Source organism: Leptodactylus fuscus, chromosome 4 (assembly GCF_031893055.1).
Source record: "Leptodactylus fuscus isolate aLepFus1 chromosome 4, aLepFus1.hap2, whole genome shotgun sequence".
Lineage (NCBI taxonomy): Eukaryota > Metazoa > Chordata > Amphibia > Anura > Leptodactylidae > Leptodactylus > Leptodactylus fuscus.
Genome location: NC_134268.1, coordinates 201,848,970 through 201,865,641, shown reverse-complemented (window position 1 = coordinate 201,865,641; position 16,672 = coordinate 201,848,970). Strand labels below are relative to the sequence as shown.

The window sequence follows — 16,672 nt, the reverse complement described above, 5'->3', positions numbered from 1 at the left end:
TGTCCATGCGGATTTCCAGTGCACTCGCCTGCTGCCGGCTGATGGGATCTAATTGACAACAGAGGCTGAGCTCCCTATGGGATAACATATGTTAACCTGCATTAAACCCTCAGCCTCCTGTGGAGGACAGAAAGGTTAAAGTCCCTTGGAGGAAATCATCTTTATAAGTATGTCTCAAACAGAACATTTTAACACATGTATGGGATGGGAGTGAGACCGGTGCAGACTGTTAAAGATGTACTCATCTGTCAGACAGCTCACTAAAGGAAAGGGCTGAGTGTCACACATGTGCGCTTCGAGATACAGACAAGTTTCATCTTACTGTGTCAACTTCCACCTTCGCGTTAAACCACTACTGAACATGTGTGATGGCTGCGGAGTGGGCGCCGGACCAGGATGACTGCAGTAATGACGGCTCACAAATGTCAAAGTAATTACTTAATTGCCATATTTTACAGATGACTTAATTACAGAATGCTGGTGGGTCGAAGGAAAAGGAAGCGAAGACATGCAAGACTTTACTTGTGCTGTACTGGGACATGCAATTTATCATTTGCAAAAAGACTTTGCGGTCTGCCACTTTTGGCACTGCTAGTGGCTTTGGCCTGGCATCTTGTCCGACCCAGGTGGTCTACCAACAAGGTGGGAACTCCTGCTGATACCCAGGGTGGAAAGAAGCGAATGCTGTTTGCTCAGGACAACATACTGGGAAATGCAGTCCACCAGTGCTTATGATATGCCACTTAACGTACCTTTCACCACCTCATTCTTTGCATCCTTCAATAGTTGCTTCAAGTGCAGTTGGAAATTTTCTCTAGCCCCTACCATTCCAGAACAATCATTTCTGTTACTTTTAGCACAATTAGGCTTTTTCTGCTTCAGCCTGAGACCGCCCACCTGAGAGTAAAGACAGGGACTTCCCACCTGAGAGTAAAGACAGGGACTGCCCACCTGAGAGTAAAGACAGGGACTTCCCACCTGAGAGTAAAGACAGGGACTGCCCACCTGAGAGTAAAGACAGGGACTTCCCACCTGAGAGTAAAGACAGGGACTTCCCACCTGAGAGTAAAGACAGGGACTGCACACCTGAGAGTAAAGACAGGGACTTCCCACCTGACAGTAAAGACAGGGACAGCCCCTGAGAGTAAAGACAGGGACTGCCCACTTGACAGTAAAGACAGGGACTGCCCACCTGACAGTAAAGACAGGGACTGCCCACCTGACAGTAAAGACAGGGACTGCCCACCTGACAGTAAAGACAGGGACTGCCCACCTGACAGTAGAGACCATAACAGTCAATGATTGCTCCGGAATGGTAGGGGCTAGAGAAAAAAATTCCATCTGTGCCAGAATCAGTGGGGCAGCGCCTATTGAAGGATACAAGCAAAAAATTAATGGAAGTGGTGAAAAAGGCCTTTTTAAAGCTTAAATTGTGAGGGCCACTGGTAGGTATGACATCACAGGGTCATGAGACCTTTAAATAATTGATAGGGAAAAGTAGCAATTAGGAAAGTTATACATTTTGGGTGACTGTAGGTCTGGTTTTAAGGGGCTCTCTTCAGTCCCTTGTATGTGTTTTGGGTCGTTTGTATGGTTTTGGGTTGTTGAGATGGTGGACATGGGGTCTGAGTATTCTGTGGGCACAAGGTGGCTTTCGATTATGTCCCTCTGGGGGGACTCTTCTACGAGCTCATATACTGAAGTCAAAAATTTTAAGTGTACCCTTAATTTTGTGGTAGAATTTACATCATTAATACATTTTGTAATGTACTTTATTAACAACGTTGGCTCCTTTCTGTGAAATCCTGCATTGAAATCCACTTTCTGTCCCCTCTGTAGTGTTTTCTCTAACTATAAACTATAGAACTCTGGTTCTTGTGTCATGTGAAAGACAGATTCTCATCTTTCATACGACACCAAGGTGTTCTATCTTTATAAATTTCTGGAGATATGCAAACCCCAGCTATGTTTTCAATTGGGGATAGCCCCAGGAATAATTAAATTGGACCCTTGATATCATAGGAAAGATGCGAGCCTCCTCTTTTATAGGACACCAGAACCACTGTTCTACATTTTTAGAATGCCTGAGATATGTGTTTGACATTAGACCTCCCCAGCCTCATTGACTCCTTTGCCGAGATATTGACTGATTTTGTCAATATGCAAATGAACTATTTGGAGCAAGGAGGGCGTTGTCATTGCTCCAGAGAAGTAAGCAGAAGTACCCTCGTTCCTCAAAGAGCAACAAAGGTGGCAATATCTCGGCAGTAGGGGCAGCAATTTACAAGGGAAAAACACTGCGTCACATGACTCTAACCTCCTATCTGCGGGGGTTGAGTTAACGGGCTGGAACTGTCTTTAGGCTAACTCCTTCCCGGTACCTGCTGGTTCAGTTGCTGTACAGAAAACACTGCTGCGGTCCATTGCGAGACATGTAAAAATCTACCCAAGAGTTCCATGTCCCGCAATGCACCGCAGCAGACTACAGTACACTACAGACATTCAATAACACTGCCGGAGGGGTGTCAGTCAGCATGGTGTTGATGGATTCCAATTGGCAACCGGAATGGTGAATGTAGCTTTAAATGTAACTAATGATGAATACCCGAATAGTAACGGGATGAAACCTAGTACTTTTTAGCCGTAACAATGTAGATCTTTCTTCAGGAAGCGGGCTCGCTGTTACCAGAATGATTAATCCTGGTGTCAATGCTTCATGCTGCGGCGAGGATGGTGTCTCGTTGCACAGAATGAATGGTGTACTCACTGTACGGTCATAGACTGGCATCTCATAAACCAATGTAACGGGAGTGTGGATTTCATTCCAGAATACCTACATGAACTAGTGTCATTTATAGAACAAAGACTGGCTGGTGTGAATACGCCTTCTGTGCATGTGCTGAGTGATGTTTGTAGGGATTAGTTATACATGATGTTGGCTTATTTTCAGTTTTATTGAATCCCTATAGTGAAGGTTAGCCTGCAAAAAAATGATTGAGAAATAGCTTAGAAAGTAATACCTTAATATGGCTTTGTTTGCCAACCAGGCACCCGATGACGGACTCTGGTTACTTGGGCCTATCAGATAAAATGATTCGGGGCTCACCATTCAACAACCCCTAGGATATAGAGCAGCAGATTTCTCCTGATGGACCAATATTGTATTAGATTTTGGGTCATCGGAGGATTCTCTATGTGGTCAAGTCCAACAGTGCAGGCACATGTCAGGCCCCATGTAGATGGCTCCCGGGAATTGTCAGCCACAGAGACTATGGGCACCTGGGAGTGCAATGAAAACTTGGAAAAGGAAGCAGCAACAACCTTGTGCCATAACCCCTTCATTCTTAGGATCCAAGGAGGTGCCACCAATCACACATCAATGGTATACATATGGCATCACATTATAAGAAGAGAAAATACCCCCCTTATTGGAGTTTTCCAGCCCCATACTGATCAGCTATCCACAGGATAGGCCATCAGTATGTGATCTGAGGGGGACCGACATCTGGACCCCGCACAGATCTGGAAGCTTCTAATAAACGCACCACTCCTATTCAAGTCCTGTTTACTGCATAGCTGTGGTTCCGAGGAATTGCAACGCTGCTCTTATTACATAAATAGTAGTGTTGCTACACTCGCTCGCTATTCACTAGAAATTGTGGAACTCAGAGGTTGCCAGAATAGCTGATCTGTGCAGGGTCTAGGTGTTGGACCTCCACAGATCATATACGGGGGTGTCTAGGAGCATTTCTTTTTTTTTTTTTTAGCCTTCGCTTTAGTCTCTGCTTTAGATAACCATCCCTAACTGTTGCCCACCATGGCTTGAGTAACATCCCCCACTTTGTCTGTTAGTGGTGGTTATCTAGAGCGGAGAGTAAAGCCCCTTATTCAATGCTGAGGCCTCTTCATCGGGCTGATCTGTAGGGGTCCTGGGAATTGGACCCAACCAATAACATACGGATGACCTATCCTAAGGCCCTGTAAACCCCTCCTAAGCACTGCTGATCTATGGCTCGATCCTCCAGCAATCTGAGGCCCTTAACCTAGTAGGAGCAGTCTAGTACCGTGGGGTTTATAGTGACTAGGCTTCCACATTTCAGTATTTCTAGAAGTGACTCTTGATACTATCCGAGTACCATATACGATGGATCACACCAGTAAGCTTACGGGTTAAGAATCGCTTTGAAGCCTGAACTTCCAGCTTGATTAACTGTAAAACTCATCTGCGGGGGAACGGCATTATTAGCCGGTGATCACTCCGGAGGATATTAAATAAATAGCTCAATCCGGAAAAGCGGTATCAAGCCTTTTAATGCAGCAGCTGTGGCTGAGAATAAAGAATCCGCCACTTTATAGAACCTGGAGCCATTAATGTAATTGTGAAGCAAACCTCTTTTACAGCGTGTTAAATGATCGCTTTATTTGTTTTTACATTTCGTAACACTAGAAAATATTGATTCCCCATTCGTTCCCGCGGGGCTTGTAAAGATGGCGCTGTCAATTTCTCCCTACATTAACGTGAATAATGAGAAATCCATGGAAAACGGAAACTGGATGGACAGACTTGTCTGCTTGACCGGTACACCTTAAGCTGTGGTGCCGAGGTCCATCTCCTGCTCGCTATAATGTAATACATCGGGGAATAGAGACTCGTAAGCTAATCGAAGCCTTGAAAGCCATTAAATGGTTCCGGCTTCTCAGCTGCAAGCTCATATCCCCTAGTTTATTAAAAATCAGATTTCCATCTCAACCGGGCAAAGGGGTCTTAGATATCAATGTGTTTTACAGAAAGACTGGCTATGCTTTCCATAGCAGCCAATTATAGAAAAGCTTCCATTTTTCTGGAGCCTTGGACTCCGATCGGGAGTGTAGATGGGGTGGTTGTATTTGGGTCCTGGTGCCCTTGAAGACCTAAAGACTTCTCCACCATGTATTGTTATAAACCAGTGTTGGGTATAGGGATAAACATTTAGATCTCAATTTCATGGGAGCGTGCCTCAAAAATTATTGCATGGCTATAACCCTTTGCCAAAGCCCCACCACTCCGAGGCATGGCATGCACCCCTCTTTTAGTGAGCAATAGAGATGAGCGAACACTGTTCGGATCAGCCGTTCCGAACAGCACGCTCCCATAGAAATGAATGGAAGCACCTGGCACGTACACTTTGCTGGCGGCCGGTCGCCGTGCCGGGTGCTTCCATTCATTTCTATGGGAGCGTGCTATTCGGAACGGCTGATCCGAACAGTGTTCGCTCATCTCTAGTGAGCCATGCCCCCTTAATGTGACGGTGACACCAAATACGCCAGTCATGCCACTTTTTTTTGTACCCACGTGACACAGGATAGTAAGGTGGTTGCAATAACCTTCTGCCGGGCCTGGGGGATTTGTCCATTTTTCTGGGACCCCTTTTTGCAAAAACCAACTGGACGTTTTAAGAGACGAAGAAGCTTTGAGTGACATCTTGGGTTGTTATGGGCACATTTTGAGACCCCATTAAAGAGAATCCCATTCAATGGAGATAATCTGTGTTTGGAACGCCCGCCACTTTGACTTATACTGTCCAAGGGGCTTCCTCACAGCCCAGAAATGATGCCCTTCTGACAGTGGGGAGATATTGGTGCTGAAACACAGACATGATTATTTCAGTTTTTTTGGACACATACAAGATTGTTGTATACTACGCTTTTGTATCCATCCCAAAAACATAGATATTTTTGATGTTGTTGTTAACATTGACCTCTATGTAACGGGATGACGATCGGTTTGTGTCTGTTTTTCGCCTCCACTAAATGGATCTGCTGAAAGAATAGAACCCAAGAACAATAGGTCACATCAATCAGGACACAATAAACTAATGTTACTGTTGTGGTTTTTTTGCACTTTCACCTTCATGGTCTATCAAAAGAATAGATTAGTTCTCTAGTTTATTTTATCATGTTTTTTTCTGCAGTTTATTTGCCCCCATTCTCTGGAATCCGAATAAAACCATTTTGCTTGAATTACAAAAATTTTGGCAACAAAAATCGACTTGTGTAAATACGCCCTAAATGTGGTTCTTGAGCTAAAATTAGTCTGGAAATGAGCGCAATAGAACATGGGAGGAAGTGACTACCAAATGAAGCACACCACTACTCATGGGAGGAAAGATGAAAACATACACTTGTTTTTGTTGCTTTATAAAAACCACAAAATCCTTTAAACCTGACTGGTGCCCACAAGAATGTGTAATATCTCAAGCAGGATGAACATATGGCCATATGGGAAATACTGAAGTGCTTACGGGTATCTTCCAACTATTTGGGTATATCACATCGGAGCGAGATAAACAGACTTTGGAGGTACTTACGTGGCACGGTCACTCCATAGTGCTGGGTGTTGCCGAGGAGGACTTTTCTCTTAAGTTCATTTAAGCCAACGCCAACAGGTCCTACGATTCAAGAGAAGGGGTCAGTATATAACAAACCATATTATATTATTATACCAACCATAATAACAACACCAAACACATACACAGTCTTATAAGATCTATAGGGATCATTTAAAAAAAAAAAGTTCCCCTAACCCCCACCATTCCTGAGTAACAAGCACAGATAGTTTTGGTAACTATTTAAACTCTATAATATCAGGTGGGCGGTGTCAGGCAGGGGGTGTGACTCAGAGCTCCAATCAGAGGCAGTGTCGAGCTCAGAATCACACCCCTTGTCTGCTCCTGCCTGACACCACCCTCCTGACAGTACAGAGCCTAAATAGTATATCAGGCACAAAACTAACAGCACTGATTGCTCAGGAATGGTAGGGGCTAGAGAAAAAAAATTCCAACTATGTCAGAGAGACAATTAAATGATGTAAAGAGTTGGACATTTTGGATTTGGTCCTCTTTAAAGCTCTAGTACTAACACCTGATGCTTGGTATTTGATTCATATGGCAGGATGGGGTCGTGTACGACTACCATTACATCTATTTGATCTATTATATAGTTTGCTTATATACAAAATATATCTATAATGCCATCTGTAACCAGTAAAGTTGAAGTGCAGTTGCAGAAAATTAAAAAGAAAAGGATTCTAGCTTAAAGAGATAATAATTGTGAATAGCGGTGACCCTTACTGATCCCTATCATTAAGATCTCTGCTTGCCGTCGGTGAATAGCATTCTTGTTTAAGGCCCCATGTTGCGGAAAAGCAGCTTTTTTGTTGCAAATTTTTGGGTCAAATCCAAGAGTGACTCGGAATGGGAAATATATAGGACAGTTGTCCAACACCTGGGAACCCCTCCGATGAGCTGTATGAAGAGACCGCTGTACGTTACACGGTGACTGCTTGTTTTTACAGTTCAGTCCCATTCACTTGAATGGGTAAGCTGACCACAGGTCAAGTGACAAATGTTTTTGAAAAACCGGCTGGTCTGATGTTGCACCCCCCCCGCCCAATGGGACCCAGGACCTTCATGTTACGCCTCTATCTACATTTATGATTCTCGTACAACTTCATTAAGAGAGTGTGACGGAGGGTCTGGGTGAGGTATATATTATGTCTATCATCCCTCACCAAATCCCCTGGTAAGTATATAGCCGTGTATGGCCCCACAATATCAAAAGGAGAGGATGTGCTGGGGGCATAATTTAACAAGAATGTTCAAAGCGCCTCTCATGTGAAGGATGTAAGAACTCCGACATATTTACACAATTACGGGGTCTACAGCAAAAAAATGAACATATTAGTAGTAAGCCGTACTGTTTAAATATTGTTTCAGGCACGTTGCGATGGAATCTGTATCGCTCCTTTAATACGGTTTTATAATGGCAGAAAACAGACTCAAACAGATTTTTCTCATCAATCTTTAAAACTTTGCTACTCTTAAAATTCTATTTTTGAGAGGTATCCAGAGCCGGGGATTTTGTGCGGGGCGGTTCTATATTTCCAGATACCATTTGCTGTAATGAAAAAAATGTTGAATCCAAAAGCTCTACATTCATGCCATGAACCAGAAAACATCAGAAAATTGTGAAGGGGCTGCACTTACTGTTAGACCTATGTAGGACATGATTCCTACTTAAGGGGAAGGATCAAAATGGACATTTAGTTAACAAACAGGAAGATCAAATAATTAAAGGGATTGTACCAGGTTTGGTGTCATTCCAAATCAGTAAGATAGAGGGATGATCTCCTGATCGGTGGAGATCCAACTGCAAGGACCCCAATGATCTGAGAACGGGGCCCGGTTCCCCTATCCTGAAGGAGTGTCAGGCCAAGGAAGAGCCTTGTCGCTCTCATTATTCTCTATAGTAGGGGTAGGCAACCCTTGGCACTCCAGTTGTTGTAAAACTACAACTCCCAGCATGCATACTTGCTCTGTTGTTTTTGGAACTACCATGGAAGTGAATGGAGCATGTTGGGAGTTGTAGTTTCCCAGCTGGAGTGATGAAGGTTGCTGACCCCTGCGCTATAGGAATGTGGGATATATAGGGTATAACTTAGTAAACCCCTTTATCGGACCACTTTAATTAGTCCTTAGTCATTTTGCCAGTGGAGCATACAATGTTAGACCCCATTCACATCTGCGTTCGTGTTTCCGTTCGGAGACCCTTCGAATAGAAACCTATACATATTAAAATGCGTTTACCTGGGAAACCCGCAGACCCCATAGACTATAATGGGGTCTGTGTGGTTTCCGCAAAAAACATGCAGCGAGAAAAGTCCTGCAAGCAGCACTTTTCTCTCCGCTTGATTCATGTGGAAACCTGACGGACCCAATTATAATCTATGAGGCTTCCTTAGGTAATCGCTTTTTAATGCGTATAGGTTTCAGTTTGGGGGGGTCCCTAAGCGGACTCTCCGAACGGAAAACCAAACGCATATGTGAATCAAGCCTTACAGCTCATAATGCGCAAAGAACACATTTGGGAAAACTTATAACATTTCTAGGATAAGTTGCTGAGAGTGTATATGGTGTAATTTAGGATACATGCACATGACAGAGTGTACCATCCAAGAGGACCTTCTCTATAATTATCAGAACAGGATGGAACCCCCGAAGGAATGAATGAAGCATGGAAGGCACCCAAAAATGTGATCCATAAAAAAAAAAAATCACCCCTCCAGAACCCCGGGTTCATCTCTTAAAACCCCTGGTGGCAGTAAACCCTTAAAGATTCCCATCTTCCTATTCAAAACACATGCATGCTTGGCTCGGCTGCCCATACATGTGTAGGAGAAACAATTGTTGGCACAGGTAGTAAGAATGTGTGGCCACCCTTAAAGGAATCCAAGGTAAGTGGAGGAAACCGACACAACACATGTGAAGACATCAAAACTCCATGTAGATGTTGTCCTTGGTTGGTTTCCAGACCAGGACCTCAGTGGTAAAAGATAACAGATCTAACCACTGGACTACACCAGGAAGGGTCCGTATATATCTCTATCATGTAATGTTTCTTGCAGAAGGACCATGTAACGCTCCTAACACCGAGAAGATGACACTTCACTAAAGTATTCACTATATATCACCACCATCATCAATCACACGTAAGAGACCCTCACGCAGGAGAGACAACTGACGGGGCACTTAGATGGACACCAGCTGAGTTAGGAGGAGGTTCTTGTTTTAGAAATCAGCAGGTACCGAATATAGGAGTGTAATATGTGACCTCCCATGAGCCCATAGCTTCACGCCAAATATTATTTACGGAGACCATAAGAGTACCCTGAGACTTCAGGTAGACAAGATGACAGCTGCTCTGGGTATTTGGTGAAGAGGAAGAGATTCAATGGAAAGGAAAATAAAATGTATAATCCAAGACAGCTGCCAGACAACTTTGAAGTAGATGGGGAGAAGAGTGTGACATCATAGTAGACCTCTGGATACTAGAGTAGATGTATGTGTGATCCCGCAGACATTGAGAATAATAGAATAGGAGACCGTCCAACATATGTCTTATACAAGTACAGGCTACAATATACAGTATGTTCAGTGATGACATTACAATCAGGGCTATGGAGTCCGGTTTTGGAGTTGGAGGAAATGTATTTAAAAGTAAAAATATAAAAATTTTAATTTATAATCATTTTACTATAGCAGTTTTGATAGGCGAACCCATTCCACATTCCTGAGTACAATGTATTTTATGCTCATCCTTAAAATAGAATAAAACTTGTACAAAGATGCAATACACTGACACTGTAATAGGAAGTTTTTGTGGGATAAAGTCATTAAAAAATACTGCTACATCTTATTTAGGCAGTATTGTACTTACGGTATTCTACAGGCCAGTCTGCACCCTATTATTAGGCGATTATAATTCAAGGTATCGGAAATAAAGTCTAAAGACAACTTTCCAAATGGATTTGATTAAAAACTTATTTAAGATATGTAAAATTCCTATAGAGTACATAGAAGTGAATACCCAGCTGATGTACTCCATGATACTCCATGAGTGGTGGCAAGGTAGATTGGGCAAGGCTCAGCAAAATGGGAACGCTAAATGATCTTTTATCCTACTGTAGACAGTGCAGTGGAGACAGCTTGCTGTTCATGCCAGTTGTCTTGCAGTCTGTCACATGTGGAGTGAGGTTGTAGCTTGCGCAGGGGCGTAACTACCGAGGTAGCAGCAGTAGCAGCTGCCACAGGGCCTGGGACAATAGGGGGCCCAGCAGCAGCCACTACCGAAACTGATTTTATTTTTTAATAGGCCATTACCTGCTGGAGTAACCAGCTCGATTTACTTAATGATCCTCGCTCCTGCTCACGGCCGCCATCACTTCCCCTTCTACGGAGGAGGCTGTGATCAGGATAGAGGATCCGTAAGTAAGTTTGCAGGCCCACGAATACCACAAACACTACTGTTATACTCAGGGGATGGTCTTTTCAGTTCGCCACAGGGATTCCCCATTCTTAGTTACGTTACTGAGCTTGAGCCAGTTGTCTTGCAGCCTAAGGGTGCATTCACACGGAGTAAAATGGAGTGTAATTTGGAGCGTTTACGGAGCGTATACGGAGCGTTTACGTAAACGCTCCGTATACGTTCCGTAAACGCTCCGTAAACGCTCCAAATTACACTCCATTTTACTGCGTGTGAATGCACCCTAAGAGAAGCGAGGTTGCTGCTCCAGCCAGTTGTCTTGCAGCCTATCATAAGAGGAGCGAGGTTGCTGCTCAAGCCAGTTGTCTTGCAGCCTATCATAAGAGGAGCGAGGTTGCTGCTCCAGCCAGTTGTCTTGCAGCCTAAGGGTGCATTCACACTGAGTAAACGCTAGCTTATTTTGTAAAGTAAAATTACACTTGTAAATTTTGTTATCCCATTGACTTCAATGACATTTTACAGGCGTATTTTTACAGGCGTATTTTTACAGGCATATTTTTTACAGGCGTATTTTTACACTTGTAAAAAAATATCATTGAAGTCAATGGGATAGCAAAATTTACAAGTGTAATTTTACTCTACAAAATAAGCTAGCGTTTACTCAGTGTGAATGCACCCTAAGAGAAGCCAGGTTGCTGCTCCAGCCAGTTGTCTTGCAGCCTATCATAAGAGGAGCGAGGTTGCTGCTCCAGCCAGTTGTCTTGCAGCCTAAGAGAAGCCAGGTTGCTGCTCCAGCCAGTTGTCTTGCAGCCGATCATAAGAGGAGCGAGGTTGCTGCTCCAGCCAGTTGTCTTGCAGCCTGTCACATGATTGTGAGATGCAGAAGGGAAGATTAAGGCTGATCTCCTGGGCACATCAGGAAAAATTACTTGTTAATTGTATTATGGAACTAACTAGGATCCGTCGGAATGATTTTTTGTGAATTTTCTGTGTTCAATGCTCCTTTAACTAACAAAAACAATAGCACCATCTAAAGAGACCACCAAATTTCTAAAATAACCCAGAAGAACTTAGGATTGCCCATCTTCCTTTATTTAACAGGTCAGTGCTACAGGGAGGAGAGTATAATAATTCCAATTGTCTTCTTGGGAATTCATATAGAGACTATACTTGCAGATGAAAAGTATGGTTACTATTAGGCGGGAAACATTTTTTTCCTAAATCTTCTCTCCCTCTGGTAATCTTAGTACTGTCCATTCCCCATGGTGATGGGGCCTCCCAGTAACTGAAATAAATTTGGACTGTCGCACTTTCACCCCTTTTTAGAAGCGTTTACTTCTGTGTTCTGCCTTTCATTAAATAATAAAAAAAATATTGGCACCCCTTTTTTTAATCTATGTAAAACCCGTGTTATTTCACTAAACTAAAATCCCTTTTGGTTCAGTTTTTACGGCAATTGCATAGAGTAGTCACAGGGATTTCTCATCCCATTAAACCAGTAATAGATGAAGAACCAGGCCCAAAAATGACTTCATTTTATGTGCATTTATTTTATTATTATTTGTAAAGTGCTTTGCCACAATGGCTACGTCAGTCATTGGACGCAGTCTCCGAATAGTCTGACATTACTTAAGCAGTACGTAGTACATTCCGGCTCGTGCAAGCAAGGTCTGAGCTGGAGCAGAGTAAGCACCTTGTTCCAGACACTTTAAGGTCTTCTTATCATGACAGAGACATGGCCAAACTCAATAGAAATAAGAAGAACACTGTGGAACTTCTTGAGAACAAAGACTATCTATTTTTATAAATATAAAATAATTTGTAATTCGGTCGGTGCCAAGAGTTAGCGAGGCAGAAAGCGTGGCTTTGTTTAATAAGTTCACGTGTTTGGATAGGTTGCGTTGAAAAACATCTGGCTGCGATTCAGAAGACACTTCTTTTTAGGAGCTTGTAAAATGTCTCGCAACACTGGAAGGTGTCTTATGGAACGGGGCTAATTAGTATGTGGAGGCCTGACTTTCCTCAAGCCGCTGCTTAGAAAGACTGACTTGTAAATATGTTGTGCTTCGGAGGTGGGGAAAAAAAAGACTATAAACTCTAAGCGTTGCGATTGAAGAATGTTGGGGCTTATAATCGCTCTAGCCTCCAGTCACTGTAAGAACGGCGCAGACCTCCACGTAAAGAATTACAGGCTTGGAGCTAATCCTGCAAGCAGCTATCCCCCCTTAATTCGCACCGAGATTGTGTGTCAGTAAGAACTAAAACTCCGGGACGTGTTTTGGCCAAAAGGAACAAATTGCAACCAAATGAGGCTTTTCCAAAGATCTTTTAAGACACACCAGGCTGGGTTTAGCACCTAAGAACTGAGATGGCCAACAATCTGGACGTGGTATCCGAACTGTGAAATAAAAAGGACTAGTTTAAACAAAAGAAATGAAATCGAAGCACTTGTCTATTCGCACAACTATGGACGCAATGTAACACCTACGCAATAGATCTGCTATGCTCCAGTGTAAATGTCCTATTTCTGCTTGGGAAACAATAAATCTCACCCAACGTGGCAAACCTGCTACTTATAAAAATCTATATATCACCCCCGTTCAATTTAATTAACACTTTAGGGACTGGAATTTCTGCAGGCAGATGCAAAATCAATAAAGGAAGCCAACCAGAACAGTGCAGGACCCACAATACCCCTTGTGTATAGTCTGTTCTTGGCATCCTTTATACTGTAGGTAGGTTAAAAAGTGAGGGCTGGTTCAAAATGGGGTGTGTGTGATACAGTATATATAGTATGTACGTGGAGACCTTTCATGCACAGGAACGTTGGGATATATTTCATAAATTTTGATTTATTTTTGTATAGTATATTGTTGAAATAACGTGCTGTGATTGAACTACAGACACAGATTAAGGTTGGGTTCACACGGGGATTTTTGGACCGGATTTTGACACAGAATCCACCTCAAAAAACGCCTCCCATTGATTTCAATGAGAGCCGTTCACTTCTTTTTTTCCACTAGCGGTTTTGTGCCACTCACGGAAAATAGAAGCGACCTGCCATTTCTTGCCACATATTCCGCAGTGCGACACCTCCCTCCCCACTAGGCTCATTCATTTGGGCCTAAACTGGAGCGCAATGTCGCGACTAGATGCTGGTGAACTGCAGAACTTGGGTCCCCTGAAGCATCCTCTGATGGGCTCATGTGACCTTAATTGGATAAACTAAGCTTTTGCTTTAAGGGATATTCCAACTTTGCCATTTCCATGGGGTAGGTGATGCGTGTTATATTGATAGAGGTCAGGCCACAGGGACTCCTTATCCACTATCCTTCTAACACAAGTCTTTAAGGAGTGGTGGTCCAGAAAATCTGACTTCTTGCTACTTCACATAAATTTGGCTGGCTGTTCCCATACAGCAAAAACATGCTCGATGCCACATCATACTACTACTCCTGTTCTCAAATGAGTTAGGCTTGGTTCACATCTGCGTTCAGGATACCATTCAGGGACCCCCCCAAATGGAAACCTATACGCATAGAAAAACGGTTACCTGGGAAAACATGTGGACCCCATAGTCTATAATGGGGTCCGTGTGGAGAGAAAAGTGCTGCTTGTAGGAAAATGAACGGAAACCACATGGACCCCATTGTTGCCTATGGGGTCCGTGTGTTTTCTCAGATAACACTTTTCTATGCGTATAGATTTCCGTTCAGGAGGTCCCCATGCGGACTCTATGAACCTGACCTTAGATGAAAAGGACCTGCATATAAATATTAGCGTCCTACAGTCCAAACATGGAGAAGTGTAACATTTATCATCTATCCTATTAATGTTAGTGGCTAGCATAAGCCTTAAGACTATTTTGACACTGAAAAGGGCACTAAATAGGTCCCACCTTGCCCCCAATACAGCTCCACACCCATATGCATCCCCATCTTGATGACAAGTCTGAAAATCACTGATCACAATTTGGAATCGGACTGGTCCAAGTTATCGTGTCACCACCATCTACGGATGAGTCCAGTAAAATATTTGTGGAGTCGCTTCCCACAGAGAAGGCATATTTGCTTTGGTTAGACTTCGTCCTCCAGGGAAGGTTATATCAAGATGAAAGATATCAAGATGAAAACATCCTGGTTTTTCTCCGCTGGCATTAAGCGGAAAATTGCAGAAGGTGATATAACAATGGACAGGGGTGTTTGCTTCTTCCCGATACCGACTAACCACTCTGTGTAATCGTTGTAAGGGTTGGTGAAACCGGAGTATATTTCTTCAGCTGTGGCAAATTCTGTAATAACCGACTTGAAGCCTCTTTGTGGAAGCTGCAGGGAACACTTCACCGGAGCAGCGCCGTTTTAAGTGGCTGAACCCATTAGAATAAACACTCGGGATAACACAAATCCAGTGTTCACAGCTCCTTTTTCAACAATATCTTTGCTTTGCATGGACTAGCAGGAATAGTATGAAAACACATCTGATCTCAGTATAAACACAGCGACTGCATGCGAGCTCAGAAGCCAAAGCCAGTTTGCAAGTATTTAACACGTATGTCTTAAATCTCATTCTCTTCCTTTACAGCTACCCTTAACCTCCTTCATGGTCCACTGGGAGAACGTTAACTCAAGAACTTCACAACCGTAACCTCTGTGTTAAATACATAATTCACGGAAGAATGGCAGCAGAGAACGCACAATGCAAGACTTATTCGAAGGCGATACTGCAAAAAACGGCTGGTTGTGTAGAACCTCAATACGAGAGGAACCTTGCGTACAAGTACTGTGCGGATTTGCAGGTCATGACCTTGGTCAACAGAATGCAGGTCAAGCTATAGCCGAATCTTGGCGGCTACCTTCTACTTCCTCCTTATATTGGACATCCTTCAGTTAAAGGACAACCCAAAGTTACCATGGCACACACCATTGTTTCTTATAGGTCATCCATATTCGATTGGTTGAGGGTCCGACACCCAGACCCCACTCCAATCAGCCTCAGCTACGTGAAACTATGTACAGGATATGTGGCCGGAAACACTTCTGATACTTCGAGATACAATTCTCCACGGCCACCACGATCCACCGTAGTGATGGCACTAGGGACATGCAGTGCTCCCATTCACTTGGATAAGACCAGGGCAGCTCCTGTGTGGGACAACCCCATTCAACTCCAGCCCCTTCCTATACCCACCTGGTCATGTTATCACGATTTCCCTAAGGGGACATTGATAAATTTATGTACTTTTTCCAAGCATTTGTAAAGGACGTGGCAAAGTTTACTCCGAAAATGTGTCCACGTGCCAAAATTCTGTCTGCTAACCTGGGCCACGGTGTAGTTATATGTACCACTGAAGGATGGAACGCAGCATTATACTTCTGGGAGAAAGTACTCAGCAAGAAAAGCGTGAACATTTACCTGATGCCCTTTACAAAAATTGTCAAATGGTGGTTTTACATGGTGCAGGTCGTTTGGTCACTGAAAAAGATTTTGCTGGTAGTATTTTTAGGCCCTATACACACAGCTTCGTGTCATCGGAATGGATCGGAAGCCACCATAGAGGTTAGTGCATAACAGAGGGCACTCGGATGAAACTCAGATGTTACTCAGAGTATTCTCTGTAAACTCAGCCCCACATCGGAAGAACACTCAGTCGCATGTATGAGGTCTAACAATGGCATACTTTCTTGGACCAGTTTTATAAGGACTTATTATGTAACCTGTTTGAGTCTTTGGACTTAAAGGGGCTCTATCAGCAAAATCATGCTGATAGAGCCCCACATATGCGTGAATAGTACAACAACATCTACTCCAATCGGAGCTATAGTGGGTGCCAAGGAAGCTGCCATACTGTACCCAGTCCCTAGTGCCTAAAGGG

The 16,672-nt window shown here is 43.4% G+C and overlaps 1 protein-coding gene across 1 annotated transcript in view; it reads right to left on the bottom strand.

Annotated features, from left to right (window-relative positions):
* The window catches only part of MPP7 (MAGUK p55 scaffold protein 7), a 267,439-nt gene that overhangs the window by 22,755 nt on the left and 228,012 nt on the right, over window positions 1-16,672 (bottom strand). The window contains exon 14 of the mRNA XM_075271728.1: window positions 6,348-6,428. Within this exon, the coding sequence (XP_075127829.1) occupies window positions 6,348-6,428 (81 nt within the window). The remainder of the gene's footprint in view (window positions 1-6,347; window positions 6,429-16,672) is intronic.